The 21,937-nt window shown below is 44.2% G+C and overlaps 1 protein-coding gene across 7 annotated transcripts in view; it reads left to right on the forward strand.

Annotated features, from left to right (window-relative positions):
• The window catches only part of ARHGEF6 (Rac/Cdc42 guanine nucleotide exchange factor 6), a 99,489-nt gene that overhangs the window by 40,474 nt on the left and 37,078 nt on the right, over positions 1 to 21,937 (forward strand). For all 7 annotated transcript variants that reach the window (XM_032841440.1, XM_032841437.1, XM_032841436.1 and 4 more), the window contains 2 exons: positions 5,631 to 5,701; positions 19,787 to 19,881. In XM_032841440.1, coding sequence (XP_032697331.1) covers positions 5,631 to 5,701; positions 19,787 to 19,881 — 166 coding nt within the window. The remainder of the gene's footprint in view (positions 1 to 5,630; positions 5,702 to 19,786; positions 19,882 to 21,937) is intronic.

A 21,937-nucleotide genomic window follows, 5' to 3' on the forward strand; every position in this document is an offset into this window, starting at 1 on the left:
TGTCGCCTGACAAGAGCACTTTGTGCTCTGGTAAATGCCCTCGGGGAGTGGCATTTTAAGTTTTAGATTCCACTGTAGCTTTTGTCTAGGAGGTAATTACGGCCAAAGCCCTGGGGGCAGCTTCTTCCCTTCGTTCAGGACGAGGCTGGTTTCAGAAGTCTCGCGGAGCCACCAATCTCCTACTGTAGAAAGGTCAGAAATAGCATATTTGAGTATGTCACACATGCACATGCGTAACTCCTTTCAACGTGAGCTTGAGGCTGAAGGTAGAGTAGGTTTTCGTGACCATGAGGGTAAAAGCCTCCCACCAAGGATGGTGGAACCTGGACGGTGGTGACATTATGAAGCCGTCGTTCCCGGTCCTGCTTGCGTACCTCTCGATTTCTTGTCACATGAGAAGAATAAACCCTAATGTGAACAAAAGTATTTTTTCTGAAAGATTTTGTTTCATGAAAAATACATGTATGAATAAATTAGTCATGATATAAGCTACAGAAGCTTTCTTAAGGGCCTTTGCTCCTCTGTGTGGGTCAGATACGTTATAAATAAGAAAATTAGCCACTGATACAATTTTCAGTCCTTTACTTAAAAATCAGTGGTGAGGGCGCCTGGGTGGCTCAGTGGGTTAAGCCTCTGCCTTCAGCTCGGGTTGTGATCTCAGGGTCCTGGGATCGAGTCCCACGTCGGGCTCTCTGCTTGGCGGGGAGCCTGCTTCCTCCTCTCTTCCTACTTGTGATCTCTCTCTGTCAAATAAATAAATAAATTCTTTAAAAAAAAATCAGCGGTGACCTATAAAGTAACATGTTATTTATACCTTAGACAAATTTCTGCCAATGCATCAGGAACATGGTGACTTTTCTCTCTTTTTCATTTTAGTTTGTGTTACTTAGAGAAGAGCTAAGGGTTCTGTCAACTTGGCGTTAAAATTTTCCTGGCAGGGTTTCCATGCCAAGGAAGTATTGAAGCAAGTATGGTCAGAACAGATATTTTAGGCAAATTCTGTCTTCTGCCACTGGTTCAGCGAAAGGGTCATTAAATCCTTCTTCTAAAACTACTTATTACCAGGTAAATATAGATATCAAATGTGGAGATTAGGTAGCATTCTAATTAAATTTGTATTAAGGCAGATTAAGAAATGGCTCTTCCTACTGATTATAAACCCAAACTAGGATTGAGCTTTATATTTAGATTTCCTGTTGTAGTCCCCTGGGTATGTCCCATGGATGTTTTGTATCCAGAGAAACTAGTTGTCACTAGATGTCTTTTTGTCCAGTGTCTACCACAGGCAGTAGGATTGGGTGCACCAGCAAGGGAGGGGAAGGAACCCCGAGGTTAGTTGGAAAGGGATCTTTATTTCAGGATTAGGAGGGTTTCTTAGGGCTCTGTCTGTGTGATTTGCTGCTGTTCGAGTTCTCATATGCCGGATAACCCATTTGAATTCTTCTCTACGCTGAGTGGTATCAGTGACGGGATTGGATTGAGGAAGAGCGGTGAGAGAGACCACCTTGCCTTGTTCCTGACCTTAATGGCGTATGCTTGGCCTTCCGTCTTGTGCCATTTCTCTTAAACGCTAGCTATGGGTTTGGGGTAGATGTTCTTTATTGACTTGAAGGCATTCCACTTCATTCCTGTTTTGGGGGACTCGGGGACGTGGGAGTTTTGTTCCCCTTGAATGAGTGTTGAGTTTTGTCAAGTGCTTTTTCCACATTGATTGATATTATTACCATGGGATGTTTCTTTTTAGAGTATTGATATTGTGGGTCACGTTGATTGATTTTTGAATATATAGCCAACCTTGCATCCCTGGGATGAGTTCCGTGGTCTACAGTGCTTTAAAAATATTGCTGAATTTTATTTGCTAACATTTTGTTAAGGGTTTCTACATCTATATTCATGAGGGCCATTGGTCTGCAGTTTTCTTTTTTTAGACTCTCTGTCTGGCTTCAGGATCAGTGTGAGAGTGACTTCATAAAATGAGTTGGAAGGTTATCCCTCCTCTCATTTTCTCTAAGACATCATGAAGAATTGGTATTGCCTCTTACTGAAACATTTGGTAGCATTCTCCGGTGAAACCATATAGGCCTGGAGAGTTCTTTTTCATGAGTTTTAAATTTAGAAATTCAATTTCCCTAATAGTTATAAGGCTCCTCAAATGGTCCATTTCCTATTGGGTAAGTTGTGATAGTTCTTGTTTTCTGAAGAGTTGGTCCATTTCACATCTAATTATCGAATGTCTATGTGTAGAGTTGCTCGGAGTATGGCTTTATCATCTTTTTGATATCTCCAGGGGCTGTAGTGATATCCCGTGTGACTCCTGATATTGGTAATTCGTGTCTTCTCTCTCCTTTTTTTCCCCTCTGTCGGTCTTGCTAGAGGTAGACAATTTTACTGATCTTACCAAAGCACCAGCTCTGTCTTCGCATCATGTTTGGCCACCCAGGAATCTCCACACCGGCCACTTCCTTCCTTTCGATTCATGTCTCTCCATTCTACTTGAGATAGTTAACATTTTGTTTCAACTGCCATCACCCATTCCCGTGGCCCTTCCTTCCCTCTTCTGTTTCTTGGCAGGCTGTCCATTACTGTTTACCTTCCTTTTCAGCCTGGCTTTTGGAAGGTGACCACATCTTGCTGGTATCTCCAAAAGCTCTCATTTTTATCAAGACTGGCTTACATCATCGCACAAAGTTTCTGTGCATTCCAAGTAGAACCATTATCGCTACACTAGAGAAAACTTGCTTGATAAAAAACCCAGAAGAACCCGGTAGCGGTCACTTTTGAGTATGTCTAAGAGTACAGCACCATGGCAGACTGGAAGTGCAGTGTCTGGTTCAAGTCCTGGCTCAGCCCCTGACAGTCTCAGATATAGGCAAGGTGCCTCCGCGTTGCTCTGCTTTGCCCAGTTAGGCCCCATGAAGCCACCAGGTAGATCTGAGATCTTGAAATAGCGTAAAGCTCCCAGAAACTGGCTATGCCCCACTTGTCATCACTTGGAAGTGACAAAATTGGCCCAGATTGCTGCCTTTTGGTCTTATTTTCACTCTACCCAGCATGGCCCAGCTGGACGATTCACTGTCACAGGAACAGTCCTTCCTTGAGCATTGCTGTTTCGATAGCTGTGCTTCTGGAATCTTCCCTGCCTGGAAAACTCTTCTACTGTTTTCTCTCCTGGTTTGAATTCTCACCACCCTCCAGGACTAGATCAAGTGCCCCTATAAGGCGCCCGGGTGGCTCAGTCAGTTAAGCATCTGTCTTTGGCTCAGGTCATGATCCCAGTGTTCTGGAATCAAGCCCTGCATCAGGCTCCCTACTCAGTGGGGAGTCTGCTTCTTACTTTCCCTCTCTCCCTCCCCCCACATGTGTTCTTTCTCTAACTTGCTCTGTCCCTCTCAGATAAATAAATAAAATCTTAAAATAAAGGTGCCCCCTGCCTAGCAAAGTCTTCCCTGACCATCCCAGCTCAAACTGATGGTCGCTCTGAAGTCCCGTAGGAATCACTGCCAGTGCCATCAACCGAAGCCTTCAGTAGCTTTCTGTCTGGACGTAATATGGGTCAGGAGTGCAGGCTGTTCTTCAAGCACATACCTGGGCTTCAGTCTTGGCTCTGCCATTCCAAGATATGTGCCCTTAGGCAACTGACTTCATCTCCCTGACCTCAGTGACCTCTTCTGCAAAATGAGATCCTCTCTGCCTGACAGGGCTGTTGTGAGAATCAAATAAAATGTCTTAAAAGCTACTAAGTACCAAATAAATATAAAGGATTTTTTAAAAGATTTTATTTATTTATTTGGCACAGAGAGACACACAGAGAGAGGGAACACAAGCAGGGAGAGAGGGAGAGGGAGAAGCAGGCTTCCTGCTGAGCAGGGAGCCTGAGTGGGCCTTGATCCCAGGACCCTGGGACCATGACCTGAGCTAAAGGCAGACGCTTAACGACTGAGCCACCCAGGCGCCCAAGGATATTTTTAAAAATGAGTATTCAGTTAATTAACATAGAATGTATCATTGGTTTCAGAGGTAGAGGTCATCTTATATAATACCCAGTGTTCATTATATCACATAAAGGATATTTTTAATATAATAATAATAATTAAAAGCCAAGGATAGATGAGAAAATATTCATGAAATAACATTGTGCTAGGCGAATTACAGAGGAGCACTTGGCTGGCTCATTTGGTCGAATCCGCAACTCTTAATCTTGGGATCTTGACTTCAAGACCCACCTTGGGAACAGAGATCGCATAAAAAAAATTAAAAAAAAAAGGTTGTTAGGAGAATTACAAAACTGTAAGTCAAATAAGAAAGATCCCTGTGTGTGTGTGTGTGTTCACAGATACATATATAAAAAGAGTGGGAGGCATATTTTATAATGTTACTCTAATGATGGTTAGCTCTGAGTGATGGGCTAATCATTGGTTTTTATTTTCTTTTCTAAAATTTGCATTTTTTAGGGTGGGACTGTAATAGATTTAAAACTAGAAAGCATTTTTCAAAAAGGAAAATCAAGCATGATGATATCTTATCGTTTGGTTATTTATATATACTCCACCATGCTTCAGAACGAGTTTAAAGCGTCATATAATACAGGAAGATAGAAATGGAACATACAACAAAGTGAGCAAAGGAGAAAATGAGGATAGGATAGGATAGGTCTTGTATTTATCTTAAGTGTTTTTTTTTAAAGGAAGAATGTATTAGGATGTCTCTTACTCATGAGTTTGAAAGGTAAGAGTAACTTCGTAAAAGAAAGCATTTTATCGCTGAGTGTCATGATATTAAAATGATACATCAAAGAATCAAGAATTTCCTGCTAGTTTTCAGTGTGTTAGAGATTCTGATTATTTTGAGAGCCCCAACAAAGGATGGTTGCTATTCTCTGTATTATATTATACTTGTATAATAACTTACAAGTTGTAGGGGCGCCTGGGTGGCTCAGTGGGTTAAGCCTCTGCCTTCGGTTCGGGTTATGGTCTCGGGGTCCTGGGATCGAGCCCCACATGGGGCTCTCTGCTCAGCAGGGAGCCTGCTTCCCCCCTCTCTCTCTGCCTGCCTCTCTGCCTACTTGTGATCTCTCTCTCTCAAATAAATAAAAAATCTTAAAAAAAAATAATTTACAAGTTGTAAATATGTATATTTGGTTAGCGTTGGCCTTGCTTATCTGTTTTGAGTAAGTTGAGTGGAGAGACAGACTCCAGTAAATAAACATGGCCAAGTGGAGAGAAATTCTTGCCCTGGCCCTGCCACTCATTAGCTAGGCTTGTTTTTTTTAATATAAATTCCATTAGCTATCATTATTATTTGATATAATCGATGATTCATCAGTTGCATATACCACCCAGTGCTCATCACACCACGTGCCCTCCCCAGTGTCCATCACCCATTACCCACCTCCCCTCCAGCAACCCTCAGTTTGTTTCCTGGAGTCAACTCAGGGATTGAGGGGGCCTGGACAAGTTCTAACTTGGACCATCTAGAGTTTAGTCAAGTTAGAGTTTTACTTGTCGAGGAACGTACATTTCCACTTATCCTTCCATTCGACAATATTTATAGTAGGTTAGTTGACCGACATTATAAAAGTGTTCCTCTTAGCCTTCTACGTTATTAACATAATTTAAATGTCTTTTTTGCAGAGAGACCTCTGTCCCCCAAGGCTGTCAAAGGATTTGAAACTACTCCGCTTACCAAGAACTATTATACTGTGGTGAGTGTTCAGATCATAACCAAAGAGTTTCTTGCCTGTCTCTATGGAATCTTTTCACTGGCTGAGCCACTGATGTGTTGAGGTGACATGGGAGACTGGGTAAGCTATTGCAAGGATCTGATGTCTGCTTATAGGCCTCAGACAGATGGCTAGAAGTTTTGCCTTCACTGTACTGTAAGATTCAAAGGTAGTGCAAAGATGGAGAGCAAGGTCCATTAAACAGTGCCAAAAGAGAAATCGGTTCACATGGAGGCGTTACAGGGAAATTCGGAAGGTAGATGTAGCCTTACCAGATACTTAGAAGGTGAATTCCCAAGTTCCTCTAAGCAGTAAGTTTTAAGTGATTACATACTGTGATTTTATTTTAGAATCAATCAATGTGTTATGATGTCCTCGGAAATGTTATCAACCTTGTGTTCGAGGACAGCCTGAAGGGAACACTGCCCTTTGGCACAGAGGGAGGAATGGCATGGCTCTGGCTTGAACACAGATATGTCAAAATCTATTAGCTATAAATAGGGCCTGGGCAGGATTCAAAATAAGTTCCCATTTGAAAAAAAAAAGTCATGTTATTCTCCTTAATCTTCTCTCTGCTTTCCTTCATGTCTCCTTTCCAGACTTGGCCTAATCACTAATGAAAAGGTCGAGCCATCCTAACCTCTAAGTTTTCCTGTCTGGTAGCTTTGTCGTCGTCTGCCAGCTCGGCTGAAATAGTGTCACTTTTCACCCAATGCTGGATGTGCGTTGGGACGGCATCCTCCTTTCCTTTTGCTCATGGATAGTTTTTAAACATCTCTATACGTTTTCAAAAGACAGAATAGCACTCCTTAGTGAGTTTGCTCCACAATGATGACATGAGCAGTAGTTGGTGTGAAAACCCAGGAAGGAGCTTGCTTCATAGGTGACATGGACAATAATCGTAGGTGACAGTTTTATCACTATTTTTCTTCTTACATTTCTGAGGTTAAGCTATATTACCCAACAGAGCCGGGCTCCCTTCTCCCTTCCTCTGTGACCATTTCTTTTAGCTTCCAGGTGACCTCCAGTGATTTATTTTTTTTAAGATTTTATTTATTAATTTGATAGAGAGAAAAAGAGAGAGAGAGAGCGTGAGCCAGAGGGGAGGGGCAGAGGGTGTGGGACAGGGAGAGAATCACAAGCTGAGTCCCCATTGAGCACAGAGCCCAGTGGCGGGCTCCATCCCACGACCCTGCAGTCATGACCTGAGCTGAAATCAAGAATCAGAAGCTTAACCACCTGAGCCACCCAGGCACCCTGCCAGCTGCCCCCCAGCCCCCGCCACCCCAATGATTTAATTTTTAAAGAAAGGATGCTGTCAAATATGGTGGATGAAAATATTACCATAGCTGCTTCTCCCTGCTTTGGAGCTGTCTCTACCTCTGCTGATTCTACCAATTTAGTATTTCAAGTTTTTTATTTAAATTTCAGTTAGTGAACGTACAGTGTATTATTAGTTTCAGATGTACAATTTAGTGAAATCATACTACAAAGGTATCTGCCTTTCTCTATGTCACCTAACATAATACTCTCTAGCACCATCCATATTGTGAATGACAAGATTCATTCTTTTTTGTGGCTGATTAATATTCCTCTTGTGTGTGTGCGTGCACATGTGCGTGTGTCTCAGAAAGTTAAAAATAGAACTACCTTATGACCCAACAGCCACGCTACTAGGTATTTACCCAAAGAATATGGGAACACTAATTCAGCTTAACTGACTGAGCCACCCAGGTGCCCCTTACCTCTCTGATTCGAATGAGCCTTCTGTAAATCTTATGTACAAATTCTGGATGTCCTGCAGTCTGTATCTCCCACCTCCTGTTGGAGTTCACGTGCATCGCTTCTAGGTCCTTGCTGCTATAGAAACAATTCTGAAGCGAGCATCGTATACATAGGACTTTGGCAAACTATATCAAGATGTATAGAGTGGATTCCTAGAAGTTAAATTGTCCAAAGGCCTGAGAACCAGGAGAGCCAATAATGGTGTAAGTTCTAGTCCAAGGGTAGGAGAAGACTGATGTTTCAGCTCAAGAAGTCAGGCAGAGAGAATGATCCTCCCCTCCTCTACCTTTTGGTTCTATTCATGCTCTCAGCAGATTGGATGATGCCCAGCCGCACTGAGGTGGGCCGTCTGTTTTACTCCCTCTCCCAGTTTGAAGGCTCATCTTTTCTGGAAACGAACTCACAGACACACCCAGAAATAATGTTTAAGTTGGGTACCTTGTGATCCAGTGAAGTGACATGTAAAATTAACCATTACGGGGCACCTGGGTAGCTCCTGTGGTTAAGCATCTGCCTTTGGCTCAGGTTGTGATCTCTGGGTCCTGGGATCGAGCCCCGTGTCGGATGCCTGGCTCAGCGAGGAGTCTTCTTCTCCCTCTGCCTCTCCCCCTCCTGCTCGTGCACGAGCTCTCTCTATCTCTCTCTCTCAAATGAATAAATTTAAAAAATCTCAAAAAAAAATTAAATTAACCATACATCCTATGAACTTGGGCAGGATAGAGACTTCTTGAATTGGCAAGTCTGTGGATATTATCTCCCCCTTTTCAAGTTTCCACGGGATCGTCTGTTGATTTCTGCCCCATTCAGTCCTTGATGCAGTCTGGTGGCACATCAGTGTGTCCGACTGCGGCTGGGCCACTCCTGGCCTGCTGCTCTGAATGGGTATTGAGCTCGTGTTGCCCCTGACCTTGGTTCCTTCCACGTGCTCAAGATACACTGCCATTTGTTGAACTTTTTTCACCGTTGCAAAACAGTGTATCATTTTTCTATTCATTGTGTTTCTGATAATCTTATCGTGCTCCTTAGCTTTCGTTGCCCATCATAACTTAAGGTTATGTGCCAGGAAGTATTTAAAAACAAAGCAACAAGAAAGGAAAATGGCAACAGTGTGTGGGGAGGGATGCTCATTTTTTTTTAAAGATTTTATTTATTTATTTGACAGAGATCACAAGTAGGCAGAGAAGCAGTCAGAGAGAGGAGGAAGCAGGCTCCCTGCTGAGCAGAGAGCCCTATGCGGGGCTCCATCCCAGGATCCTGGGATCATGATCTGAGCCAAAGGCAGAGGCTTCAACCCACTGAGCCACCCAGGCACCCTGGGAGGGATGCTCATTAGCTCGGTTTTTGTGATTACTTTGCCATCTGCACCTGTTATCAACCTCCCATATATATACTTTTTATTCGTCAGTTTTACCTCAGTAAAACTGAAAAAATAGAGACCAGAAAAAGGAGTCTAAGTGGCTTCATTATCAGGCTTAATTTTATACACAACCCCTAGGTCTTGGCAGCCACGGCCCCACTGGGAAGGCAGGACAGACGTGATAGTGTAAGCCACGTGGCAAACGATGGAAAGTTACGAACTGTCCTAAGATGGGTTTCTCAAAATGTGGTTGAGGGATCCTGCCTCCGAAGCCCCCTGGGAAGCTTGTGCAGCTATCTGGGCCCCACACCTGACTTGCTATACCTCAGAATCTCTGGCCCCAGATCACAGGAAACCGCATTTTAAACAACACCTTCAGCCCCTTCCTTGCCCCCCCCACCCCAGGTGAGTCTGAAGCTCACTAAGCTGCCGTTTGGAGAACGAGTAAAGGGAAAGGGTTCAGTGGAAGATGGGCTTCCAGCGTGCCAAGACTTAGATAAGCAGAAAGGAGCTGGAAGGGGGTTCGGGCAGGGTGGTGGGGGCACTGTCTGGGCAGCCCCCCGGGTGAGAGTGTGCACACCTGCAGTCCACCGCAGCAGCGATGGCCAGCATTTTTTTTTCCCTTTCTTCCACTGCATTGTAACTTGTGGCAGATGCCTGAAGGGTGTGTCTTAAAGAACCTGCATCCGGTAGGAAAGATGGGAAGCGGGTGGCATGTTAGAGCGCAGAAAAATCCCACGAAACCTCCTGCAATTTCTGCTCTCCCCACGCACCTGTTGCTTACTCCATTCTTCTCTTACTCATCTGTCTGCCCACTTGTCCCCACCCTGAATTTTCTCTCCCTTCTCTAGTGCTTACCCACCTGCCCCCAGTTTTTTAAGGCTTTATTTTATAGAGAAGTTTAGGGTTCACAGCAAAATTGAGTGGAAGGTACAGGGATTTTTCATGTACCGTCCCCCCCAGCCCCTGCCCCAGCCACACTCATGCACAGTCTTGCCTACTATTGGCATCTCCCACCAGAGGAGGGATTGGCGACAACTGAAGAATCGTTATCCTTTAATGTCCGTAGTTCACATTAGGGTTCACTGGTGGTGTGGAGTGTCCCCCATATCCCGTGTACTTTTTCACCTACCCCCTTTCCTGCCTTACTCATCCGTACACAGTTGAGCCTTGAACAACTCAGGGCTTAGGGGCGCTGACCCCCTTTCGCTGGCGCACCATTGAAAACCCATGTATAGCTTTCGACTCCCCAAGAACTTAATTGATAGCCTGCTGTTCACCAGAAGCCTCGCCGAGAACACGAACAGCTGATAACCACCTATTTTGTATGTCACGTGTGTTATATGCGATGCTCTCACAGTACAGTAAACTAGAGAAAAGGAAGGTTTTTTTTAAGATTTTATTTATTTGTTTCACAGAGAAAGACAGCGAGAGAGGGAACACAAGCAGGGGGAATGGGAGAGGGAGAAGCAGGCTTCCCACTGAGCAGGGAGCCCGATGCGGGGCTCGATCCCAGGACCCTGGGATCATGACCTGAGCCAATGGTAGACGCTTAACAACTGAGCTACCCAGGCGCCCTTAGAGAAAAGGAAATGTTATTAAGAAAATCATAATGAGGAAGAAAAAATACCTTTACAGTATTGTACTGTATTTATTGAAAAGAATTTGCATCTAAGTGGACCTGCGAGCTTCCAACCTGTGTGGCTCGAGGGTCAGCTGTTCATCGTCCATCTGAAGGCCAGAGGTAGAGGTGGTGACAGGATTTGCTGAGTCTGCTGAGAGGGAGCTAGTGCTGCTTGGTTCCGGGAAGCCCAGGACCTGGAGGTGTGAAACCAGCCACAACACTCCAGTGTGAGCGAGGAGGCGCTACTGGCATGTAAGATGGCACCTTCTTCCGTCCCATAGGGCTTTGTCAACATGACCTCATTTTCACAGGCATCGTAATTATCTGGGAATTCCTGTAATATGATGCCTTGGCTTCGATTTAAGGTTTCCTGAGGCCACTAGAGTCCCCCTTGATCATGGGACACTTCTCTGTTTTCAGCCTTTGTTTGTGGATTTTCGCCTCTTAAAAGAATTCCTTCATACTTGATGACTCTTTCCTTTTGGAAGAAGGAGTTATAAAAATGAACTCACTCTCAAGCCTTTCCAGGAAGCGTGGGAAATATATTTTACTGGAAAATCAATAGCCCGGGACAGAGGTACAAAAGGCCTCCACCTCTGTGTATGGCTTCTCACCATCTTTCTTACTCTGAATTTGGTCAGAGGTTCATGGAGCAAAAGGATACTCAGTTGTCCTTGGGAAGACAGAGTCAGGGAGGCAAAGGCAGTGTCTGGGTGCAGCCTATTTTAGTAAGTTTGAATGGATTTCATCTCGATCAAACCGTACTGCTCGGAAGCTGGTCGGCTTGCCAAACCCCTTGCCTTCTGACTCACCACTGAGGCCTTCTGTTTGGGAACACACAGCCTCCTCTGTCTGCTTCCCTTTTTATACTTCTACAGGAGATGCCCTGTGGCCTACAAAATAAAGAACCAGTGTCAGAAGTTCATCAGTTGGTCTTTTGAGATTGAGGAGAGCAATAAAGGCCTAAATGAATTTGGGAAAGAATCCCAAGCATCCACCCAGATGAGCGTTTCTACTAATCAAATCATAGCAAGGGCAGCGCTGTTTAGTATGTTACCGTTCAAATTCAAATTTTTTTTTGCATTACTTAATGAAGGATTCATTGACCACCTTTGTCAGTTTAGTTCTAAAGATTTTATTTATTTATTTGACAGACAGAGAGTAGGCAGAGAGGCAGGCAGAGAGAGAGAGAGGAGGAAGCAGGCTCCCTGCTGAGCAGAGAGCCCAATGCGGGGCTCGATCCCAGGACCCTGGGATCATGACCTGAGCCGAAGGCAGAGGCTTAACCCACTGAGCCACCCAAGTGCCCCAGGTCAGTTTAGTTCTGTAAGGTCAGCATTCAGCCATCTTCAAAACTCACTGCAGTATGAGTTAACCGGTTTAGCTCTCTGAACTCACTCACAGGCAGCAGGAGGTGTCTGCGTGCTTAACTCACCTTTGCCTACATGGGTCCCGGGCTAGTGGGTCCAACAAGAACGGGATTCCTGCAAAGCGTGCTGCCTCACCTAGCAAATCAACCCGCTGCAGCAGGACAGTCCATACCCTTCTTGCAAAATCTTACCGAGTTCTTTTTCTTTTCTTTGCAAAATCTTAGTGATCACTTTTTTTTAAAGATTTTTATTTTATTTATTTGACAGACAGAGATCACAAGTAGGCAGAAAGGCAGGCAGAGAGAGAGGAGGAAGCAGGATCCCCACTGAGCAGAGAGCCCGATGTGGGGCTCGATCCCAGGACCCCGAGATCATGACCTGAGCCGAAGGCAGAGGCTTAACCCACTGAGCCACCCAGGCGCCCCTTAGCGATTACTTTTAAAGGAGCCCCGGATCATAGCATTTTAAAGGAAATGGACATAAGAATGCTGTTTCAGTGGTGAGAAGGAGGTCGGATTAAAGCAGTGTTGTTTGTTTTAAAAATCACATTGTATGATGTAAATAATGTCTGACTTTGCTAATTTAAAAACCCCCTTGAGGCAGTGAATGACTGGATCTAGTTTGATTTTTTTTTACTTTGTTTTCCTTATTTCCAGCAGACATTATAATTTGGGTAGGGTGACAGTTAGAGGCAACAGTGCTCAGAAGGAGGGTGAGTTTGTAGGATGGCTGATTTCCAGACATGGTCTTTTCAGAAAAATGTGAACAAAGGGAGATGATTAGATGACTTCATTCCTTCCTGAACACGAGCAGGAAGGCAGGCCACCATCCTTTTCCCCGTCCTCAATACAGATACTATAGGCAAATAATGCTGTTAATAAAGCAGTCTGCATATGTTTTACCTCCTCCTTAATAAAAGGCGATACTGCTGCATTCTGGTGCGGTTCTCCCAATTTCTTAGACCATGGAACGAATATCAGTGCTGAGCATGAATGTAGGTGATGAGCTGAGGCATGGCAGTGAGTCGCGGCCCAGCTGGGCAGGGAGCCCTGTGATGGACAGATTCAAGGTTGGAAGGCTGCTTTCCTGGATGAGGACTTGGAATCCAAGACAAAAACCTGAGGAGGGGCACCTGGGTGGCTCAGTGGGTTAAAGCCTCTGCCTTCGGCTCAGGTCATGGTCTCCGGGTCCTGGGATTGAGCCCCGCATCAGACTCCCTGCTTAGCGGGGAGCCTGCTTCCCTTCCTCTCTCTCTGCCTGTCTCTCTGCCTACTTGTGATCTCTGTCAAATAAATAAATAAAATCTTTAAGAAAAAAACCTGAGAAGTTTCTATTAATGGATGAGAAATGTGTGCTTTGCCTTTTTTAAAAATAGTTTTATTGACATATAATTCACATACCACATAACTCACCATTTTAAACCGTACAATTCACTGATTTTTCGTAAGTTAACAGAGTTATGTGACAAACACCACAGTCTGGTTTTACAATATATTTTTTTAAAGATTTTATTTATTTATTTGGCAGACAGAGGTCACAAGTAGGCAGAGAGGCAGGCAGAGAGAGGAGGAAGCAGGCTCCCTTCTGAGCAGAGAGCCTGATGCGGGGCTCAATCCCAGGACCCGGAGACCATGACCTGAGCCAAAGGCAGAGGCTTTAACCCACTGAGCCACCCAGGTGCCCTCCACCCTTTTTTTAAAAGATTTTATTTATCTATTTGACAGACGGAGATCACAAGTAGGCATTTAAAATATTTTCATCACCTGATCACCTCAATAAGAAACCCTGTACCCATAGCAGCAATGTTCACAATAGCCAACCTATGGAAAGAGCTCAGATGTCCATCAACAGATGGATGGACAAAGAAGAGGTGATATCATATGTATTATATATACATAATATTATATATATTATGTATAATATTCTATATATTCCCATATATAGAATATATATATCATACCTCCAATGGAATACTACTCAGCCATCAAAAAGAACGAACTCTTGCCATTTGCAATGACTCTGATGGAACTAGAGTGTATTACGCTAAGCAAAATAAGTCAGCGAGAGAAAGACAAATACCATATGATTTCACTCATATGTGGAACTTAAGAAACAAAACAGGTGAACATAGGGTAAGGGAAGGAAAAATAAAATAAGACAAAATTAGAGAGACAAACCATAAGAGACTCTTAACTCTAAGAAACAAATAGGGTTGCTGGAAGGGAGGTGGGTGGGGGGATGGGGTAACTGGGCGATGGGTGTTAAGGAGGACACTTGATGGAATGAGCCCTGGGTGTTGTAGGCAACTGATGAATCACTAAAGTCTGTCTCTAAAGCTAATAGTACAATGTATGTTAACTAAATTGAATTTAAATAAAATTTTTAAAAAAGAAGAAACCCTGTACCCATTAGCAGTCATTTCCTCCAGGCCTTGATAGCCACTAATCTACTTTTTGTTTCTATGGATTTTGCCAATTGTGGACATGTCATGTAAACTGAATCATACATAATTTTCCCTCTGTGTCTGGTTTCTTTCAGTTAGCATGTTATTTTCATCGTTTATTCATGTTATAGAATGTACCAGTACTTTCCTTTTTATGGCTAAGATTCTATTATATAGATGTACTAGGTTATGTCTATCCATTCATCAGTTGGTGGACCTTTGGATTGTATCCACTTTTTGGTGGTTATTAATAATGCTCTGTGAAGGTTCATGTGCAGCTTTTTGTGTGGACATATGTTTTCATTTTTCTAGGAATTGAACTGCTGGGTCATATGGTGAAACTCTATGGCTGTTCAAATTTTTAGCCAACTTTCAAGTAATTATTTTTACTGTTGAGTTTTTAGAGTTCTTTATATATTCTGGACACTAGACCCTTGCCAGATATATGACTTGTAAGTATTTCTCCCAATCTGTGGCTTGTCTTTTCACTTTCTTGATAATCTCCTTTGACACACAAAGTTTTAAATTTTTATAAATTCCAGCTTACTTATTTTTTCTCTTGTTGCTTGTGCTTGTTTTTTCTTTTGTTGCTTGGTGTCAAATCCATCGTCGTGAAGATTTCTTCTTTGGTTGTCTTCTAAGGGTTCGGTTGTTTTAACTCTTGAGTCCATGTTGAATTAATTTTTGTATATGTTATAGAGTTGGAGTACAAATTCTTTTGCATGTAGACACCCAGTCGTCCTCGCACCATTTGTTGAAAAGATAGTTCTTTCCCTTTTGAAATGTCTTGGTACACTTGTCAAAAATCAGTTGACCATGGGTTCATTTCTAGACTGTCAGTTCTACTCTACTGATACATCTATCCTGTACTAGTACTAAACAGTCTGGTTACTGTAGCTTTGTGATGTTTTGGAATTGGGAAGTGTACCCTCTACTCTGTTCTTTTCCAGGATTTTAAGAGTTTGTGAAGGACTGATATATATTCTTTCAACTTGTAGAATCAACCAGTAAGGTCTTCTCATCCTGGGCTTTAACTTAGGGGAATTGTTTTGAATGCTTATTCGATGTCTTGTTATATTGTTGAGACTTTCTGTTTCTTTTGTGAGTCAGTTTTGGTAGCTTTGTATATTTATAGAATTTTCTTTTTACTTTGAGAGGTTGACCTAGAGTTTGCAATGTATATTTAGAACTAGTGCAAAGGGAGCACTATACTGCTTTACAGGTAGCATGAGTACCTTATAATAACAGAGTACTTGTAATTCTTCCCTCCCATCCTTCATATCCTTGCTGTCATTCATTTCATTTATACATAAGCATTATATATATGCCCATCTATAAGCATATCTATCTATATGCTTTTTTAAGATTTTATTTATTTGAGAGTGAGAATGAGGGAGACAGAGCACGAGGTGGGGAAGGTCAGAGGGAGAAGCAGAGTCTCCGCCCAGCAGGGAGCCTGATGCTGGACTTGATCCTGGGACTCTAGGATCATGACCTGAGCAAAAGCAGTCTCCCAACCAACTGAGCCACCCAGGCGTCCCTATATAGCTTTTTTATAAGCATATAGATATGCTTTTTTATAAGCATATATATATATACACACACATACTTATCTTAATTATATGTGTGTGTGTATATAGATATCTATATATATATACATAATTGAATACATTGTGGTTTTTTAAAGACGATTTTATTTATTTATTTGACAGAGATCACAAGCAGGCAGAGAGGCAGGCAGAGAGAGAGGGGGAAGCAGGCTCCCTGCCGAGCAGAGAGCCCGATGTGGGGCTTGATCCCAGGATCCTGGGAACATGACCTGAGCCAAAGGCAGAGGCTTTAACCCACTGAGCCACCCAGGTGCCCCAACCTTCTTCTCCTTCTGATATTCTCTTTAAACGTGTTATCCCACAGTTCGTAGGTATTCTGTAAAGTCTTTTCTTTCTGCTTGCTTTTCAGTTTCAAAATCTATCGATAGACTCACAAGTTCATTTCTGTTACAGTGTTTTGGATTGCTACCATTTCATTTTCATTCTAAGTATTTCTGTCTTTCTGCTTACAATACCCATCCATTCTAGTATGTTGTCTACTTTCATCAGAGCTCTTAGCATATCACTCATAGTCCTATTAAAATCCTAGTCTGATAATTCCAGCATTTGTGCCATACTTGACTGTGGTTCCAGTGTTTTCTTTGTCTCTTCAGACTGTGTTTTTTGCCTTTTAGTATGCCTTGTAACTTTTTGTTGGAGTCCATACATGACATACTGAGTAAAAGGAGCTGCAGTAAGGAGGCCTTTAGTAATATGGTGGTGAGGTGTGGGGGCAGGGGAGGGATTCTGAAGTCCAACGATTAGGTCTCCGTCTTTTGGTGAGTTTATGTCTCTCGATTGTGAACTTCACCATTGCTTCTCACGTCGTTTTCCTCCTTCACGTGGGACAGGAAGGCTAGAGGGAGCTGAGGTAGGGTATTTCCCTTCCCCTAGCTAGGTTAGGCCCTGGTAAAAATCTGATAGGTTAGGCTCTGGTAAAATAATTTCTCTCTTGAGGGCAGACCTTGTTAGGATGGACAGAATGCTCTGGTGTATTTCAAAATGGCTTCCTTTCCTTTCCTGCTTCTGAAGCAGGAGGGAAATTTTCCTCCTCTCTTCATTGTGACAGCCTGGGAGAGCTGCCAGAGGTACCACAAAAGGTGGGTGTGCTGCCCTGTGACTGGGCCCCCTGGGAGTTTGAACTCTCAGACTCGTCCACACTGTGCCCCCAGTAATTCAGTTACAACTCAGGTTTTCCTGCCCTGCTCCTGATCTCTGTGGAGGCCTATGCTCATGGGTTTCTGCTCCAGCAAGGTTTGATTTTCTGTATCTGCCTGCCTATCTCTCCACTCATGGGGGTAGCATTCCCTGCCCCCCCCGCCGTGGCCTCAATTCCCTGACAGATATAAGGGAACTCAGGCGGGTGTTTTTTTCCAGTTAGTTCAGCTATCGACTTACTGTTAGGTTGGAGTAATGACTGCCACGCTGCTTAAAGGCCGGACCAGAGACCGGAAGTCCTCTTTCTTCTTTTTCAATATGGACATTTACAGCTTTATGTTTGTCTGCTTTAACTGCATCCCAGGAGTTTTTAAATTTTTTTAATTAAAAAATTTTTTTAAAGACTTTATTTATTTACTTGTCAGAGAGAAAGAGAGAGTGCACAGAAGCAGGGGAAGTGGGAGAGGGAGAAGCAGGCTTCCCTGTTGAGCAGGGAGCCCGATGCAGGACTCGATCCCAGGACCCTGGGATCATGACCTGAGCTGAAGGCAGACTCTTAACAACTGAGCCACCCAGGTGTCTCCATGAGTTTTTTTTTTTTTTTTAAAGATTTTATTTTTTATTTATTTAGTTGACAGAGAGATCACAAGCAGGCAGAGAGGCAGGCAGAGAGAGGAGGAAGCAGGCTCCCCGCTGAGCAGAGAGCCCGATGCGGGGCTTAATCCCAGGACCCTGGGATCATGACCTGAGCCGAAGGCAGAGGCTTAACCCACTGAGCCACCCAGGCGCCCCCCCCATGAGTTTTTAATGTGTTTTCTTTTTTGTTCATCTCAAGACAGTGGCCTATTTCCTTTGTGATGCTTCAGCTTTCTGTGGGGGGGATCATTTCTGTTCTGTCACTGGATTAGTTTCAGAGAGCATTAGTGCCTGCAGGCCCCGGGATTTATTGATATTTTCACCTTTTGAGAGTAGTTTCTGAGGAATAGAGGAACTGAAAGGAGACATGAGTGGCTGGGGAGGAGGGGGTATGACTTAAGCCTTTGATTTTGAAGACACGCTGTGGCCTGTGGCCCCTAAACCAGGGATTCTCAACTGGGGCGATACCGTCCTTCAGGTGGCGTTCGGCAGTGTCTGGACGTGTGTTTGGTTGCCCTACGGTGGGGGGGGGGTGCAGCTGGCATGTAGTGGGTCACGGACACTACTCAGTGTCCCATAATGCACAGGGTGGCCCTCACAGCCAAGAGTTGTCTGGTCCAAAGTATTAGCGCTGCCCTGGAGAAACTTTTTTTAACCCTTTCCATTGGTGGGCCTGTTTCCTGCTCACTCAACACCTACCTGTCCAGTGTCTCAGTCCCTCTTCACAATGGTCCCTGAGGTAGGTGAAATGTCACAATCTGAGGTGAGGCAAGTGAAGCCTTAAAACTGTGGCCACCTGTCCATCAGTAGCAGAGCCTGGACGACCCCCCCCCAAGTCTGGTGGTTCCCCCCAAAGCCCACAGTGACCGAGGCCTCCGCTCGCTTTGTCCACTCCACCTTTCCAAAAGTGGACCATCATGCATTGTCCTGTGAGTCTCTTTCTGGAATCCTGGTTGCCTGAGAGGCTCCTCGCAGCCGAGAATGCTTCACACATAGTCCTGTGGTCCTCTATTTAACGCTCCTCTCTGCAAACAGAGTGGAAACTCCCCGCAGGCCTCATGCCATTAGGCATGGAGTGGGCCTGCAGCACATTTCTGCCGAATGAATGAGGAGCTAGGAGAGAAAATGCACCGAAATGTTAGCTTGGCGAGTTCTAGGAGCTTGAAATGTAGGTTGTAGCTACTTCCAGAAGAGGCTGGGGAATGGGGCAGGACCCCAAGACTGGTGGGGCAAGAGACATTACGTTCGGTACGTTGGTGGTTTTGCCTAGAGGAATTTAATTTGGTTATTTTTCAGAATACCAGTAGGCATTATTCCACTATTAAATTCCTCCCATTGGGGCGCCTGGGTGGCTCAGTGGGTTAAAGCCTCTGCCTTCGGTTCAGGTCATGATCCCAGGGTCCTGGGATTGAGCCCCACATCGGGCTCTCTGCTCAGCAGTGAGCCTGCTTCCTCCCCACACTCCACCTGCCTCTCTGCCTACTTGTGATCTCTGTCAAATAAATAAATAAAATCTTAAAAAAATTAAATTCCTCCCACTTCAGCTTCCTCTTCTCTTTGAATTGTTCATACTGGTACTTTTTACCTTTCCTAAAAGACCAGTTCTAACTCTATGTAACGATTCACTGTGGCGTCGGGTTCTGTCCCCTAAAGCTCTTATCGAAACATAACTTAAAGAAAAATCTTTTGTGGTATTGGACCTGTTATTACCCTGACATTGAATCTGTATGTCTTAAGGTAGCTGGTCTCAATGTCTCATCCGTAAAATGGGAATATGATCCTTTGTTAGCTGAGACCTTTCCCTGAGGATAAATGATTTAAAGCCCATGAAAGCATTCCCAGCAGTGCTGTGTAAATGGCCAGGTCCTTCCGGTTATGAGTAACTGTGAGAAACTATATTCATAGGAATTATGCAATATCACCAGTAGTCGTGCAATTATTCGTTGGCTGGAATGAAGTTTGTAATTAGTTTGCATTCAGATTTTGTGCTTCTTACCTACTGGGGTGCTAGCCTAGTAATTTGATTGAAACATCTAAAGCTCTATGTTCCCTCTGGCTCTCCTGATGAATACAAGATCTTGACCTTGACATTTGTTTCTCTACAGGTGTTACAGAACATTTTGGACACTGAAAAGGATTATGCTAAAGAACTTCAGTCTCTGCTTGTCACTTACTTAAGACCCCTGCAGTCCAATAACAAGTAAGATTTACATTTTCAGCCCCTTGCTAAATAAAGCCAGATAACGTCAGCAGCTAGAGTCATTGCTCTCATGTCACTGAATAATTGATTTTGCCCTTTAGAAGAATTTCCACAGATCACAGGTTGCCAAGAACATGGTCAAGGCAACGGAAATTATACAGGAGGTTGCTGCTGGAGAGCTTGGCTTTCTGTCTTCTCTGGCCGTGGAAGGAATGAGCGAGCACGTCTGCATGTCTGTCTGTCACAATTGTCATCTCGTACATTTTAAAAGCGATGTGTGCAGTTTTACCTTGCACAAAAGGGACCTGCTGGTGTTTTTATGCAGAAAAGCGTGTAAACTGGAAAGTTATGTGCTCCCCCTGACCTTTGCGTGCCGGGGCAGAAACTCTTTCCTATGGTCTGAGAGTGGAAAGAGTGTGGCATTTTGTGAATGTTTGCAAGGGCACTTAGAACTCGAGCTCGCGTTTCCCCCAGGACGAAGAGGATGTGTTTACGTGTTTTGTCTTGTCTTAAATAAAATACTCAAACTTTATTCAGGTCTTAGAAGTGACTGAGGTTTGAGTTGAAAACTTTGTTTTCATGAAAGAAAAATATGGACCGTGTGTGTGTGTGTGTGTGTGTGTGTGTGTGTGTGTGTGTGTAGGCGCGGCCTGTTTAATAACTATTGGCTAATGGCATTTGTTTGCGTTTTTATTTTAATTGATTACACTTTACTAGGGATTATAATCTAGAAGGCGAATAGAATATTGCACCACGGGTACACATACTAGAGGACAAAAGCCTCCCCTTTTCCCTCAGGAAGAGTTTACTCTTGGACTTCAGGCTTAAATAAGTTTAACATATTTTGCGATCCTCCCCCCCCCGCCTTTTTTGCCAGATCGTGTTTGCTAAGGCAGAAGGTCTTGCTCAGTTTCCCATGCCGCTGTGGGAATCTTGCTTCGGTATGAAAGGATTTTGTATTCCCGAGTTTTCTAAGAGTCAAAATGCGATCAACAACAAAGTGTCTTTTGTTGTTATTATGTAAAACGCGAAGTGAACCCTGTGAATCATACTTCATAGAGCTGAGTGGAAGGAACCTCAGTGAATCACTGGGTCTAGTCCCCATTGAACAAATGAGAAAAGTGAAGTCCAGAGAGGTTTACCGCCGGCCATGCCCGCCACACAGCCAGTCAGTGGCCAGACTCGACCCAGATGCCACCTGCTGCACCTCCTGCCACCGACTGAAACGCGCCTTCCATTTTGTGGAGGTGACAGGCAGAAACAGGAAACCGAGGTGGTGGCCCTGGGAGGAGAGATGATAAGATTTCAAATGAAAGAGGCAAGGAGCCTGACTCAGAACTCCCCTGATGCCGTATAAATTCAGAACACAGTCAGGGTCACTTTCCACCCGGCTGTCTGGCGGACCCCAGAGTGACTGGAGCAAACCAGACTGTTCACCGTCTGATCCTGGGCAAGCCAAGAAGGCCCCCTCTGTGATCAGGTTCACATCGGCCTGCCAGTTAGCTTCTTGGGGCCATGAGAGAGGGAAGTCAGGGAAGCCGGCCGGCTGAAGGTTTCGCTTTTGTCCCCCATGCTGGGGGTTTCCCAGCTTGTGGTTCAGAAGGGCACGATGGCAGAGGAACTGGGCACTTCTGGTGCTCAAGGGGTTACTGGTAATGTTCGCGTGGGGCTTCCTTTGCTTGGTCAGCAAAAATTACTCTCTTGGAAACACTCCCCTTGTATTATTACATGAAGAAGAAAGAAGACGTGGCCGCCGCTGGCCTTTTAAATCTTCAGGAATGGTGTGTGAGAGCAAGGACTCTGGAGCTAGAATGTTGTGGTTTAAATCCTGGCTTCACCCTTCCCAGGCTTTGTGATGTTGGGTGATTTGCTTAACCCCTCTGTGCCCAGGTCTCCTTCCGGGTAAGATGGGAGACAACAGCACCTACCTCATGACCTTGTCGTCAGGTTCAACTGAGTTATTTGGGAAACGCCTGCAGGGCTGTTAAGAGCTGGGTGAGTGGTGTTGGCGGTGTGTTACCACCTACCATTTGGGAGAGGAAGAATGGAGAAAATT

Source organism: Lontra canadensis, unplaced genomic scaffold (genome assembly GCF_010015895.1).
Source record: "Lontra canadensis isolate GAN:19392208 unplaced genomic scaffold, GSC_riverotter_1.0 scaffold123, whole genome shotgun sequence".
Lineage (NCBI taxonomy): Eukaryota > Metazoa > Chordata > Mammalia > Carnivora > Mustelidae > Lontra > Lontra canadensis.